Raw genomic sequence first — 15955 nt, 5'->3', positions numbered from 1 at the left:
TCCAAAAATAACGCGATTTTCACAAAAAAGAAGACTAACACATCCTTACGGGCGATAGAAAATAAATACAGAGCCTATGCATTATAGTTTGCAGTTTGAATCCCTTTAATATCTGTATTAGAACTGAAGATATTATAGTTGCTCATTTTTGTACTTTTAAGCAACAATTTTTATTATTTTTTTAATTTCTCAACTGCAACTGGTTCACAACAGTTTTCCTCATACTCATGAATTTTTTCAAATTTTTTCCATCGCCCCTTGTATAAGAAATAATGCTCTAAACTTGACTGTTCCTAAATGTACCCAAAAATCCTTACTTTTTTTTACATTTTTCAGTCTGCTAAGCACAAAAATTTGTTCACATAAACGTCTTCAAGCTCATTAACGTAGAATATTTTCAGCTTTTAAATGACTGTTTTTTTGTTGCGCTAGCATTTTTTTTTGACTGAGTTGTTAAGCTTCAAAGGCAGATGCCTATAGTTTTCTCGCTGATAGTAGTATCGATTTTTTCAGTGTTAGATTCCCCCGCCTTTTTTCCTAGGGTAAGAAATCTTTTGTCGTCAAAATCTGGGAAATTATAGCGAACATGCTAACGGACGTCCCCGCACACTTTTTTGCGTTTATTTTTCAAAAAAATTTTGATTTTGATAACAACGTGTCTATATTTTGAGGTTATGTGTGTTACAATTCTCCCGAGCATTACTTCCAAACTAGACAATATTTTTGGCCGAAAACTTTGGACTTGCAAATAAACAAAGTAACTAATCTCCCGGAACTAACCTTGTTTGCAGGCAATCAAAAAAGTTTATTTCATCAATAATTTTCAAATTATCGGAAAGGCAGAGATGAAAAACAACGTAACCTCAAAATAATGCAAAAAAATTTTATTTAGCATAATATATTTTTTTGTTATTGTCCCTCAAAAAAGAGTTCGGGGACGTACGTTATGATATTTTATAGCATCTCCGAATTCAGTTTTAAAAAATTTTTATTTTGTAGAAAAAAATTCGGGGGAACTGTACCCGATTGACCACACGACGAAGTATCACATGCCCTTAAACTCAAAACAGTTAAAAATAAAACTATCTGAAATTGATACCTCAGCAATTAAATCATTTCTTTAATTTTGATTGTTTGAAGTTTTAGAGTTTTGAATTTTTATTTTGAACGCTACATTTTCAATTTCTCCCTTTCAGAAGTTTTAATTTTGTAAAATTTTTTTTTTAATAATAAAAATGTTAAATTCTAGAATTTCAGAAGCTTTGATTTTGAAACATGCAATTTAATTTTGAATTTCAAACTGTTTTTAATGAGAAATAAAACAGCTTCAATTCTTTTGAATTTCAAATGATCCGATTTCCAAATTTTTATTTCTGAAAATATTCTGAAATATTTTGAGAATATTCAATTTTTAACGTTTTAAAATTGTCCTGTTTTAGAAATTATTATCTACGAGCGTCTTAATCGCACTTACGCTTCCCTATAAAAATTATGAAATTTGTGAAATAAATCTTTGTGTTTTACGTTCCTGAGCACAAAAATGCCCTTATTTATTAAATTCGTTTGTTTCGAAAATAATTTTTTTACAGCAAATATTATAAGTTTGCGAAAAACATCATCTAATCTCCCAGGAAAAGAACTTTGTTTCTGTAAACAAGATATTTGCACGTGGTCCAAAGCAAAACACGCAAGAGAACGATCCTTTTGTTTAAAGATAACGTTGTTCTCTGAGTGATTTATTATATGATTTAAAGTAAACAGATATATTGCATAAAGTTTTGCTGATGCTCGTCGTCTTCCGCAATTGATAATATGTGAAAACCGGGAGGTTCTGCAAAGAGAGTATTTTTATTTTTTTTTTAAACCATCACGATTATTGGCCACCATGACATTGTTTCAGGCCTCGCAGGACATTCCTTATATCCCCTACTGTACCCTATATTCAGTTCAGGTTCTTGACAAAAGTATCAAATCAGGGAATTTCTGCAAGAAGTAATTGTAAAAAATTAATCTCTTTTTAGTCACTTTTTAAAGTAAAAAGATCACGCTAGTCACTTTTCTTCAAATTAATTAACTCATATGGGTTGATCAGTATTCAATTCCTGTTTTTGGATTGTCTTGAATCATTTTGAAATATTTCAGGGTAGCTTAGAAGATTCCAAGAAATTTGTAATCGATTTCAATAATTTGAAGGGATTTTGAAGCATTTGAAATATTTTAAGATAAAAAATTTTCTAAAAGTTTGGAAGATATGGAACGATTTTATAGGACCTATCAGGTTTAAGGAAATTTTAAAAGATGTTACGTGATTTTATAAAGTTTCCGAGAATTTCAATGATTGTAAGGGCTTTACAGGATTTAATCATATTTATTTTAAGAATTTGAAATATTTTAGGAGGTTTACAAATATTTCAAAGAAATTTTTTAATGATTTTTATTAATTTTACGAGATTTATAGGATTAGCTTAAGCCAGGGTAATGTAAAAGATTCCCAGGCATTTGAAAAATCTTTGAATAGTTTCAAGGGATTTATTAAGATACCAAAGGATTCGAAATATTTAAGAAAATTTTCTAACGATTGTCAGAATTTTTTGAGTTATTTTAAAAGTTTGAAGTGATTTCAGACAATTTGAAATATTTTAGGGTATTTTAAAAGATTCCAATGCATTTTCATGAGATTTAAAGAATTTCAGGGCATTTCCAAGGGTTTCACATGGCGGCCGCTGGACCACCGGGAATTTTTTGAGACCTGGAAAAACCATAATTTCAGAGAATTTGTTTTTTGAATTATTATCTTTTTCAATTATGTTATCACTCAGTTTAGAATGCGTAATTCGAAAATATTTTACTTAAAAAATGTTCAATTTTCCATATTTATTTTCAAGCTTACATTTATAATTTTAAGAATTTTTAAATGATGTCTTGAAGATATAAACAATTACAAATTAAAAGCGTTTGAAGATGAAAATTGTTGATAAAACCTATTTTTATTTTATCAACTATTAATGTAAATAAATCTTTTTTTATACAGTTCTGTACTATAAAGTATCTCCTAAAGATTCCTAAGAAAATTGGAAATGATTTTTCATTTTGAAAAATTATTTTAGACGAATTTTTAAAAAGGTTTTAAAAGATTGATAAAATTGCCAATAAAGTATTTGGAAGATTTTAAAGGAATCCCTTTAAAACTTGCAGGATTTTCTAAAAAAAATTTAATGTTTTCAAATATTTTCTTAAAATAATTGTTTAAAATAAAAAATCGTCTTTAATTTTCCTAGGAATGTTAATAAAATATTTTTATTCTTTTGAAGCCTTTCACAATTCTTGAAAATCTTCTACATTTTTTGTTTGAAATCCGCAAAATTGTACATTTTGTTTAAATTAAGGCTGTAGCTATTTGCACACGGTCTAGATTTCTCAAGATTTTGTGATATAATTATGAAGCTTTTCAAGGATGTAGAAATTATTTAAAATCGAAATAATTTAACTTTTGATTTAAGAAGTGTTCAGTTAAAAAAATGGAATTTTTAATGTTTCTAGCTTGAAATTCCTTAAAATAATATAAGTTTCAAAATGTTAAAGTTCATCGATTTTTTAAAAATTAAGAGCATTGAATATGATAACGTGAATTTATATCTTTGGAACTGAATCTGAATCTTTGAACTGTATAATTTATAAAAGTTAAACATTATAAATTTGGCAGTTTATCTGCATTTCTTTTAAAATAGTTTGTTCAGGGTTGTCCGGGAATTTTACAAATTTGTAGAAGAAAAATCTATCCACGTTCGATTTGAGCAGTTTTTAAATAATTACCTGAATTGTTATGTTTTTCAATTATGCTATTATTTAGCTTACACTGCGCAATTCAAAAATTTTTACTTTAAAAATTTTCTATTTAAAATTTTTATTTCTAAGCTTACATTTTTAATTTAAAGAATTTTTAAATGCTTTCTTAAAGACTTGAATAAATAAAAAATAAAAGCCTTTGATGTTGAACATTTTGGGTAAAAAACATTTTTATTTAATAAATAAATAAATTCATTTTTTAAATTTATCTGTATTTTAAGTAATCCAAATATTCAAAAGTAAACAATCTTTAACTGAATTGTTTGACATAGAAAACTTGGACTCGTTAAAATTTAGAAGATCCTTTAAACTTTGATAAACTTTTTAAATATTTTCTTAAAATAATTTTTCAAAATAAAGTTATTTTTAATTTTCCGAGGAATCTTAAGAAAATGTTTTCATTCTTTTGAAGCCTTTCACAATTCTTGAAAAGAATCCAATTTTTTGATTTAAAATCTGCGAAAATCTACATTTTGTTTATCTCTTAAAATTACTCAAATTTCGCCTACAAATAATACATGTTCAATTGTTATTTATACATCCAAATTGTAAAGAAGTTTTCTAAAATTTTCAGGATTTTCTGATAATTGTAGAAAAAATTCAATTCATTTTGACAGATATTTAGAAGTTCTGAAAAAATTCCAAAATAATAAACAACTTCTAGATTTCTCAAAATTTTGAAATAAAATTTTGAAGCTTTCCAAGGATGTTTAAATTATTTAAAAAGAAAATAATCGAATTTCTAACTTAAGTGTTCAGTTAAATTTTTTTCAATTTTTCAATATTTGATGTTTCTAGCTTAAAATTCCTTAAAATTATATAATTTTGAAAATTTTAAAGTTCATTGATTGATTTTTTTATTTAGAGCATTGAAAATGAAAACGTGGAATTATATTTTTTTTTATTTTGAAAAATGTGAGTACCTCTAATTTTATACGTGTAAATTATTGAGCATTTGAATACAAAATTTTTTATTATCTCAAGTTTAAAATTGTTTAGCTTTATTGTTCCATTTTTTAAATTTCATTGACCGTGAAAAATTTTTGTAAACCACGAAATGACCGTTAATTTATTTATTTGATTAAAGCGGCCACCCTGGTTTTAATCATTTTAAGGGATTGAACATTTTTTTAAGGCTTTTGGAGAATTTATTCATAAGAAGTGACAGATTACGCAGGTTTTCAAAGTTTTGAAGAAATTTTCAAATATTTCTTGCAATTCTTCTGAAATTCGCCCTGAATTCTTATTAATTTATCCTGAATTCTTTTAAATTCTGATTTCAATTTATTCTACTCATTTAGTTTTTTAAATTCAGCTTTATTTTAGGCAAATTTACACTTTTTGGTTTCGAAATCAGTAGGGTTTCAAAGATATTGCTTCTTTCTTAAATTCTACTTGAATTCTTTCTATTTAATTCAAAAATTTTTTTGAATTCTTATAGCTTCTGTTTAATTGAAAATCTTAAATTTGTCCAAGCTTATTTCAAATTTACTGAATTCAATTAAGTTTTTTTTTCATATTTTCAAATTGTTTGCAATTTATTATTTTTTTTTCTAAATTCACCTTGAATTTTTGTGAATTTCATCGAATTCTTCTCGGCTACCTTAAATTCCTTTAAATTCGTTTCAATCTTACGGAAATGAATGGAATTTTTTCGATTTTGAAAATGGCTTCCAATTTATTTTAATTCAACTTGAATTGTTTTAAAGTCTTCTAATTTTATTTATTTTATTAATTATATTTCTAATTTTATTTTTATCTAATTTTAAAAATTGCCCTATGAGCGTGACAAAAAGTACCCTTTTTCCCCTATATTTTATTCCATAGGGACTATGCGGTCTGTTGTTTTCAGGTTGTTCAAAGTTGTATTAAACTTTCCCCGAAATTAAAATAATAATTTTTTGCAGGGCGCTTTGTTCGAGTCACCGCACATGGATGAAAACGATGTGCAGACAATTTCCCACAAATGCGAGGTGTTGCCTCTTCCAGATTACACGGAAAAACTTGGGAAAGAACCTCACAATCAGAGGTACTTGACGATTTACGACAACAACGATATTTATTACTTGGCCGGATACTATGACCCAACGACCCATTTGTTGACTTTACAACCTGGTGTTGTTTGAGAACAGCTTAAGCTGACGATCAAGTTAAAAGACATTACTTAAGAATCGTCAGCGAAAAATTGAAAAACATTTGAATTGATGAGGATCGCTGGTCGAATTCGTGGTATCAATGCCACGGAATTTTGTAGCTTTAGCCCTGGATGGTTGGCGCAAAGGATTTTTATCGAGGGCAATCGAATTATTCGATAAGTTTGGAATCTAAGGCAATTGTTGATTTTCACGAATAACAAGAACAAATTTACTTCTTTCATCAGCTTTTTTGTAGCCTCAGTTTTTCTAGAGTTGTAACTATTCTCAATAGGCTCTTTTTAATGGAAGAAAAAACGAATTCGCAGTAGTTTTAAATTGTCCTTTGTTTTTTGTTTTGTTTTTTGTTCCATTGTCGAATGTTTCGATCACCCCGACGTTCTTTGTAAAAAAGAAATTTGTTAACGAGGACAAGATGCAATAACTGTACCGAGTGGCATTAACCGTTTAACGAAGAGTTTGGCCAATGCCGAACAAATGTAAATAGTGTAAATATTTAGAGACTAGTTTTTGAGGCGCAATTCTGCCAATCAAAGCCCCTGGCTTTGAAATTATAGGTACATAGAAGCGGTATCAAAGGCTTTGTATCATTTACTCATCCTGGCTTGTCTCATCAGAAATAGGACAGGAAATTACAAAGAAAATTCTGAACCCTTGATCCCGATTTTAATGCAAGATATGATCAGCTTTATTAATAACAGATAAGGTGCTATCAAAGCTTCTTTAGCCTATGTTATTGGTTTCCGTTGATATTGAGAAGTTTAAACAACAACAACAAAACACTCTGTAGTATTAAGTTTGAATTCACTAAGCTTTGTTTTCTTAACTTCGAACGGGTGTTTGTTCACCCAACCGTGCAAGATGTTAGGATTAAGAATTTTGTATGAAAACATTTTTTATATTCTGTGGATTCATCCCGCGAAAAAATGCGAATTCTGTTGACTTTTATGCTTCTAGACCCACCTTGAAACAACATTTTGTTGTGCTTTTGTTTGTTTTACCCTCGATTAAGTGGTTCCTACGAAAAGACCTTGTGAGCCTTGGGTGATTATAACAAGTAAACAAAAAAAAAGGTACATTTTTAATCTGGTCACACACCAACTATCTTTATAACCATTTGATATACTTATTTGATATTTAACTATTTAAAGATTTTCGATAAACTTTCGGAATTTTGTATACTTTGCTGATGTAATTTTAGCTCTGGTATACCCGCTTTGCCATAAAATTTTATTGCTTCTTCGCGGGTCTTACCGTGTTTCTCTTTTAATGCAATGATATTGAGAAAACGAATGAAAGGATACGTGATTTGCGTAAAGATCAAAATTGATAATTTTACTGATTGCTTTCAAGGAAAAAGTAACTCTGATCGAAGAAAAATGGAATTAGATTTTAGTTTTGATTTAGAAGAGAGAATGATTTTCTTGTGACCTTTTTCCTTGTGGTATTCAAGTGGCATCTGAGAAGGCTGCGCCTAATTTTAAAGACAAGGTCTAGTACGATTTTAGTACAAACTGGAAACACAATAATATTGAGGATTCGCGATTTTTCTCGTAAAGTACTAGAAAAATGGCGAATTTGAGTGGATTTTGTAATGAGAGAGAGAGAGAGAGAGAGAGAGACCGCATCGAATGAGAAATGGAGTGTTGTGTGCAATGAAAATTTAACATGAACGAGAGGAGTACTTAGTGGTACTTATTTAAGTAGAGCAAGACATGTAATTTCTTCTGTATATACACGTTTACACAGTTCTCGAATACACGATTCTGTAATTCTAACGTGCGAAATGAGAAATGTGTAAGAATAGTGTTGGAAAAATCTCTTGTTGAAAAATTCTTCTTGATTAAAAATGATTGGAAAGATTTTTCTCATTCGTACGTGCGAAGTATATATAGCGATTTTATTTAAAATCCATAAGTAAGATTCAATCATTACAAGATAGTTATAAAGATTATAATACATATACATATATATGATATATAAATAGTATTTTTCCATTGGAGGAATCGAGTGGTAGTTTTTGGAAAGCGAATGATGCAACAGTTTGTTGAGAAAACGCGCGTCCACGAGCCATTTTTTAAAGTTGCGAGTTCGTCCAGGGTGTGCTTCTTAAATGTCCCCTTTTTTCTTGTGTAAATATCTAAATTTGTCTCTTGAAAAATTATTTTCTGACTAGTATTACCTCGCCTCCCCCTCACACCTGCAATTGGCTTTAAAACAAGTGTCAAGACCGGCGAAATTTGGCCTTAACTTTGGAATTAATTTATCGTGAATTTAGAAATGGTCTACGATCCTTGTTCAGCCTCGTGTTTCGATAATAATACAGGGTGTCTTTTGAGTAAATTAGAAAAATGTCTTACTAGTCTAGTTTCAAGATGAGTGTAATTTTCTTTGAACAAAAAAAAAAAAAGAGTCACAAATGCGTGTAAGGAATGGATAAAGTGCGAGCGACATTCTTTTTTTTTCTAGTCTCATTATTAGAAATTTATTACATTTATTTCAGAAAATATATTTTATTTTTAAACGTTAAGCGGAAATTAAGGTTTAAGGAATATGACTTGAATTGGTTGGCGTAAGAAATTTTTTTGTTTGTAGTTATTTTCAAGTTTATGTATAAGCTCTTTATTATTATTTTCTTTTTTTTTCAGTGTTTACGCCATAAGTTGCAAGTTACGTTCTTTTTACTTTTCAGTATTGATTCGCTCGCAGCCATTCTTTGCACGAAAAAAAATTTAAAGAGGGAGATATAAATATTTAGTCTTAATTCAAGACACTTACTTACAAATGCTGTTTAAAATATGAGGGAAAGTCGAGTGAGAAGAGAGGATGGGAAAAAGATTCAATTGTAGAGAATCGAAAATGTTATTTTTTCATATATTCGATATTGATCTATTTTATTAATCGCTCTCGACTGATTCGAGGTCGACCTTTTATGACAAATGCCAATGAATCACGAGGATCGAAAGAACAACTTGTCGAATATTAAATTCAAAATGTTTGAAAAATAAGAGAAAAAAGAGGGGAGGTTGAAGGAAAATGAGAGATGAATTAGAATAGTGTTTTTTTCTTTTTTTTTTTTAAATATTTTCCTACATGAATATTTAGGGCGCGTGTCATATGAATTACTTGGAGTAAAAGTGAAACTAATTTTGGACAGAAAAATAGATTGTATTTTACGAGAAAAAAAGAAACAAACAAAACTCACGATTTGCCATAATGCAGGGGCGAAATAATTAATTGGAATTTAGCCAATTAATACTTGGAAGTACAAATTGTTGTAAACTGTAAGGAAAACAATGCTGAAAATGTTTGAAATTGAAATTAAGTTTTGAGAAAAATAATATTGGACGTTAGATCTTTTCAATTCATTAAATCGCTTTCCCTGCTTTATGGTATTCATCCGGAAAGCATGCAGAGGCGAAAGTAATTGGATACTGTTCTTACTGATGAATAAAATTGGGAGGGAAAAAAGAGATGGAAAAAAGATCGTTAGTGATTGGCCGAGTGTAAATTTGTGATAGGCATTCTGCCAGGAAATGAATTTTGAATCGATCGAAGATTCGAGTACGAGAGGCTGATAATGTTTCGAATAAGGCTTTTAGATGCATCAGTCAAGCGTAGTAGAATAGCTTTACAATCGCATATATCTACTGTCTTAATGTTAATGGTTGATTAAAGAGTAATTAGTTTACAGATAAAAATTGATAAATACGATCTAACGACATTTGTCAGTTGCAGACTAACACGCACACTTGCACACAGGAAAAAATTTGCGATGAGAGAGAGAGAGAGAAGAACCGAAATAAAGAGTATGAGAAAAGGCGAGTGAGTGAGTAGAGAAAGAGAGAGACAAGATTGAGTTTGAGAGATTTAATCGTAGACGCAACCAGGAATAAACAACTTTACGAGACGCAGGCGTACACAAGATTACACTTGTTTATTTCTGTCATCTAAATACTTGGTCAACAATAAAATGCATATTAGATATTACTGAATGTTTTTATTGTCAATCATTAATTAATTTCCGTGTAAAAATGGAGACCGGGCGGAATGCGACAGGTTATTATTTGTTTTTTTTTTCAATTATTTTGTTGTCATTAAAGTATTCGCGAGTAGTTGTGAAATACTAGAATGTAAATAGAATGAGAATATTACCGAGAAATAAATTCTCTGGAAATTTATTAGAATCTCAGAATTTATTTCAATTAATAGAAAATTGCATTTTTTCGTTAACTTTTCAGTTGAAAATTCAACTCTTTTTTTTTTAAAGTTTGTCTTTTTTATTTTAAAGTTTACCTGCTTTAGCAGAAATTAAATCATTCTTTGATAAAAATGCTACTATTTCGTAGAAAATTCAACTTTTTTTTTTAATTCATCCGTTTTGGTTGGAAAACATTTTTTTTTAAATTGAAAATTCAACTTTATTCATCGAAACTTATTTTTTGTTACAAAAATTTAATTTTTCATGTTACTGAGTTAGCTTCAACAATTTGGTTAAAAAGTCATTCTTTTTGGTTAAAAAATCGTCTTTTTGGATTAAAAATTCAATTTTTTTCGTAGAAAATTATTTCTTGTTAAAAAATTCATAGTTTGATCGTAAAAACTCGACTAAAATCTTTTTCAACAGAATATTCAACTATTTTTTTGAAAATTTATCTTTTTGATTAAAACTTCGTCTGTTATAGAAGAAATTCATTTTTTGTATGAAAATGCAACTTTTTGGTCAAAAATCGTTCTTCCTCGCCTAATAATTCAACTAATTTGCCTAAAACATTCGGTTGAATCGCTTTGTTAAGAAATCAATTTTATGTTAAAAATTTATATTTTAAGTTGAAAAGTTCTCTCGTTGGTGAAAAGTTTAATTATCTTCTTATGAATTAATCATTTTTAATTGAAAATGCAAGTACTTGGTTCAAAGTTAAACTAAATTGCGAAATTTTATTTATTGAAGGCTTATGTCTGGTTGAAAATTTAACTGTTTTGTGGAAAATACTTCTTTTGTGTGTGTTTAGAATGAATTTTTTAACAGACAATGGAACTTTTCCATTTTTTAAGATTGATATTTTTTAGTTAAACATTCGCGTTTTTTTGTAAAAAAATTATTTTTGATTTTGAAATTTACTTTTTTTTTGCTTAAAAATGCATCAGTTTCGTGTAAAATTAATTTTTTGTTGAACAGTCATATTTCTTGTTTGAAAATTGAATTGTTGCGAAGAAAATTTGTTTTCTGGGTTGAAGGTTCAATAATTTAAATAAGGATTTATTTTTTGAGCAAATAATCTTTATTTGTTGGGAATTCGTCTTTTGGTTTGAAAATTCTTTTCTTTTGTTTGATAAATTTCATTGTTTTTTTTAAATTAAAATATAAACTATGACACTTTTTCGTTGACAATTTGTCATTTTAGGTTTAATGTTTGACTATTATGTTGAAAATTCAATTATTTTGTTAAAGAGTTATCTTTTAAAGCAGAAAAATTTTGTTGTTTGAAATCAATTAATACATTTGAAAATTTGTGTATGAAACACTGTTTTATTCTGCTTATAAAATATTCTATGTTAAAAATATCACAAGAATAAAATGCTGGTATTTGAATATTAATGATTTGAAATAAAAAATTAGTCGAAGAAAAGTGGGGTCTTTTTATTCTCATTCGTGGTATTTATAAGTAATGTGAGACAATTGAATTTTCTGGTAAGAGTTTCAGCCTAACAGTGTTAAATCATTAATTTGCATTTATTTGCTTTGCATATTTCAAATTTCTGAATATGTCTAAGCTAGAAACTAATTTATATAACGGCTGATATTCTCGGTTATATAACCTGAACTTAAATTCTCGGGAATTTAAGAACTCTAAATGTAAATTGTTATTCAGAGTGACCGTTTTAATTGAAGAAAAGAATCCCGGTTTGCAAACATTTTCCCGGCTAATAAAATTTTTTAAATCGAACTCTATATTAAACTTTTTTTTATTGATGGTAATAAGTAATAAACAAGAAATTAATGCATTCAAAGTGGAGCTCTTGAATTTTAAACTTTTAAAATTAAAGTTTAAAAGTTTTTCAATTGAACAGTTTTAAATGAAATGCAGATAAGCTGTAAAATTCGGAATTTTGAACATTCATAAATTATAGAATTTAAAAACTGAAATTAAGTTGCAAAAATTAAAATCCACGTTAAAATGTTCAATACTCTAAACTAAAGAATCAATCAATGAACTTTAAAAATGTTTAAAATTATATTATTAGGTTATTTTAGCAGGGTGGCCGTTGGACCGAGAAACAGGGAAAATCGGGAAATGACAGTGAATTTATTTCTTGACCGGGAATTTTACGAATTTTCAGAAGAAAAATCGGCCCAAGTTAGAGTTCAAAAGATTTTTAAATAATTAAAGTGCAGTCTCAAAGATTTCAACAATTAAAAATTGAAAGCATTTGAAGTTGCAATTTTTTGATAAAAACAGTTTTCTTTTATAAACTTTAAATATAAATAGATAATTTTTTTTCACATTGAGCTTTACTTGGATTATAAAAATCTGAATAATAATTGATTTGATAAACTGATTCTAGATCCGTTCAAAATTTGAAGATTTCCAGATTGTAACTGTTTTAATTCGAAAATCTTAATAAGAATTGATATTAATATATCATTTATTTCGATAATTTTATTTTTAAATACAAATTTTAATGATTTATCAATAAAATATTTTTAATTAAAAATTTTAGACCTTCCCTTATATTCTTTTTTATATTAAATTCAATAAATAAATTTATTAATACATATATTATGTCAATTAATTTGTTTCGCCATTAAAATGTTAACGTGCGCTTGAAACTTTATAAATTATTTTATACTTAAAAATAACTCCATAATAATATAGTCGTAATTAAAGATTTTTATTAAATTTTAAATATTGAAAAAGAATAAGTATTTAATATTTAGCAATATTTCATTGTTCATTTAGGACGAGTAAATTTAAACTAAGTATTTAAAAGCAAACAATTTTAATTGTTTTATTTAAGAAATGTTTAATTTATTTATTGATTAAAAATTAATTGAAAACTTGAAATGATTTCAAGTAATTTTAATGAAGTGTGTTAATATATTTTTTCAGAACTACCAAATATATTTTTTAATTAATTGATTTTTTCCTACAATTTTTGGAAAATCCTGCGAATTAAAAAAAAAATCTTCCAGGTTCTATTTGATAATTTTTGAAATTTCTTAACATCTTTTTAAATTTTCTGTTACAATAATTGTTCAAAATAAAAAATTATTTCTAATTTTCTTAGAAATTTTAAAAATATGTTTTTATTCTTTTGAAGTCTTTCACAATTCTTAAAAAGCCTCTAAATTTTTTGTTTGAAATCTGCAAAAATCTACTCTTTTTTTTAATTCGGCTGCGGGTATTTGCACCAAAATTTCTAGATATCTCAAGATTTTGAAATAAAATGTTAAAGTTTCTCAAGGATGCTTGAAATTTTCAAAATAACACTAATTTAACTTCTAATTTAAAAACTGTTAAGCTTAAAAAAATTATTTTTCAATTTTTCATGTATCGAGCTCAAAATTAAAATTATTTCTCGAAAAAAAGTTCCTACTCCAGCTTCACTCCATTGGGAAACGAACCACCAAACTTCTGATTTCCGGTCAGGTGCTTTTCCAATTAAGCTATTAGAGGAATCAGAATAAGAACTCTTAATTCAAGAATATAACGCCAATTTTTAGCAAGATATACAAGTAATTATTTTTAAATTTTCAACAATAGATCAACCCTCCAAACCATGAAGGCAGAAAATCTACACAATATCAATCAAGTTAAGAATCTTCAATAACAGAAAATGATTAACGGCTTAACGTCTTAAGCCTGCTCCGTTTTTTTTTCTCGCCTGACTGCTCGCCTGAGTGACAGCCGCAGATCCCAAGCAGCCCTGTTACACCTACATGTGGCGCGGCGTCAATTATTGGAAAGGCTAAAGAAGGGAGGGCTATTGAAGATTTTCACTGTATTTTGAACATTTTTAAGTATATTGTTTGATTCTTTAACTTGGGGTATTGAAAATGTTGACGTAGATTTATATTTTTGGAACTTAATCTGAATCTTTGAACTGTATAATTTATAAAAGTGAATAACTTTTAAACTTCAATTTTAAAAGTTTGAAATTCAGGAGTTTTACTTTGAATACTTTGATTTGTTGTTTATTACTTTGAATGGAAAAATGTTTAGAATAGAGTTCGATTTTTTAAATTCCATTGGCCGTGAAAAATGTTTATGAACCGGGAAATGACCGGGAGTTTTTTTCTTCGATTAAAACGGCCATCCTATTTAGGCTAGAAACATTACAAATTAAAACAAAAAATTATTCTTTACTTAAAAGTTCTTAAATTAGAAGTTAAATTATTTTATTTTAAATATTTTAAGCATCCTGAAAAAGCTTTGAAATTGTATTTCAAAATCTTCAGAAATCTACAAGTTGTTTTAAATTTTTTCAAATTTAAAATTATTTTTTGAAATTATTTCAGAACTTCTTTATAACTTTTATAATTAATTGAATTTTTCCTACAAATTCCAGAAAATCCTGTGAATTAAAAAAAATTTCCTTCAAATTTGGATTCATGAATAAAAATTCAGCACTTATTATTTTTAGAAAAAATTAGAGTAATTTTAAGAGATATTTAGAAGTTTTAAAATTATTCAAAATTAAGTTAGAACTTGAAATTATATCAAATTGTATAAGTCTTCAAGACTGCAGTTTAAAATTCTTTAAATTAAATATACGCGCTTAAAAATAAAAATCCAAAATGAAGAATTTTTAACGTACACGATTTTTGAATAATACATTGTAAACTAAATGATATCATAATTGAAAAAAACCAATTCAACTAATTATTTTAAAAACTGTTGAAATCGAACTTTGACAGATTTTGCTTCTGAAAATAAATTCCCGGCCTCAGCAAAATTCTCGGGTTTCCCGGTCCAGCGGCTACCCTGTTATTGAACATGATGGGCGTTATGCGCGCAATAATTACCCTTTTTTTTCGAAAAAACTCGGCTTATTTTCTCATATTTTGTGATGGATTTCAAATTTTTTTACAGAATAGAAATAACACTCAAAATGGAATTGATCCTGTAATATGACAAATTTTATCCCACAATTTTTAGGGTGGCCGCTGGACCGAGAAATCTGGAAATAAATTTGTTTATTTTTCAATTATGATATTCAGTTTAGAATGCATATCTCGAAAATATCATTTCAAAGATTTGGGATCAAAAAATGTTTAGTTAATCAACAGTGACTGTAAATTAATTAATGATTCTTAAACTTAAACTGTACTTTAAGGATTAAAAAGTAAATATTTTATTTTACAAGATGGTTCGGAATCACATAAGAATTTTAAAATTTACAGATTTTAACGTTAAAAATTAAACTGGTTCAATTTGAAAGTATTTGTATTTAAACAAATGAAAACACGCGATTGAAACTTCAAGAAATATTGCCATTAAATTTTTCAATTAAGATAAAAAGAACCATAGCCTAATATTCGAATTATCTGACTTATTTTAAAATCAACAATTACAAATCAAATTTTTAAAACTATAGAAAACACGAAACTTTGAACGTTACAATTTTAATCGTTTTATTAAAAAAAATTTAACTATTTAGTTAGATTGTTGAGTTTTTACGTATATCTAAATAACAATTAAACACCTATTATTATTAGAAAAATTCGATTAAGCTGAAGAGACAATTACAAGTTTAAAAAATCAAAATTAATTAAAAATTTGAAATGATTTTAAATAATTGAAACAAAAAGTTTTTACGTGTACCGACGAAATCTGGATATTCATAACGAAATTTCTACGCAAATAGCGGATGACCTAATTTAAAACAAGATATATATTTCTGCAAATTTTGAATAAAAAATTAAAAAGCTTTTTAAGAAATCTGAACGGTTT

General features: G+C 27.4%; 1 protein-coding gene and 1 long non-coding RNA gene across 2 annotated transcripts in view; one reads left to right on the top strand and one right to left on the bottom strand.

Moving 5' to 3' along the window:
* The window catches only part of LOC117177327, a 200556-nt gene extending 190567 nt beyond the window's left edge, over window positions 1–9989 (top strand). The window contains exon 23 of the mRNA XM_033367951.1: window positions 5754–9989. Coding sequence (XP_033223842.1) covers window positions 5754–5972 — 219 coding nt within the window. The 3' untranslated portion in view covers window positions 5973–9989. The remainder of the gene's footprint in view (window positions 1–5753) is intronic.
* LOC117177328 overlaps window positions 1–15955 on the bottom strand; it is a 50827-nt gene that overhangs the window by 28185 nt on the left and 6687 nt on the right. The gene's annotated exons all lie outside the window — the stretch shown is intronic.

This window comes from Belonocnema kinseyi, chromosome 7, assembly GCF_010883055.1.
Source record: "Belonocnema kinseyi isolate 2016_QV_RU_SX_M_011 chromosome 7, B_treatae_v1, whole genome shotgun sequence".
Taxonomy (NCBI): domain Eukaryota; kingdom Metazoa; phylum Arthropoda; class Insecta; order Hymenoptera; family Cynipidae; genus Belonocnema; species Belonocnema kinseyi.
Note: the sequence above shows the minus strand (reverse complement) of the source record. Positions and strands in the feature narration are given on the sequence as shown.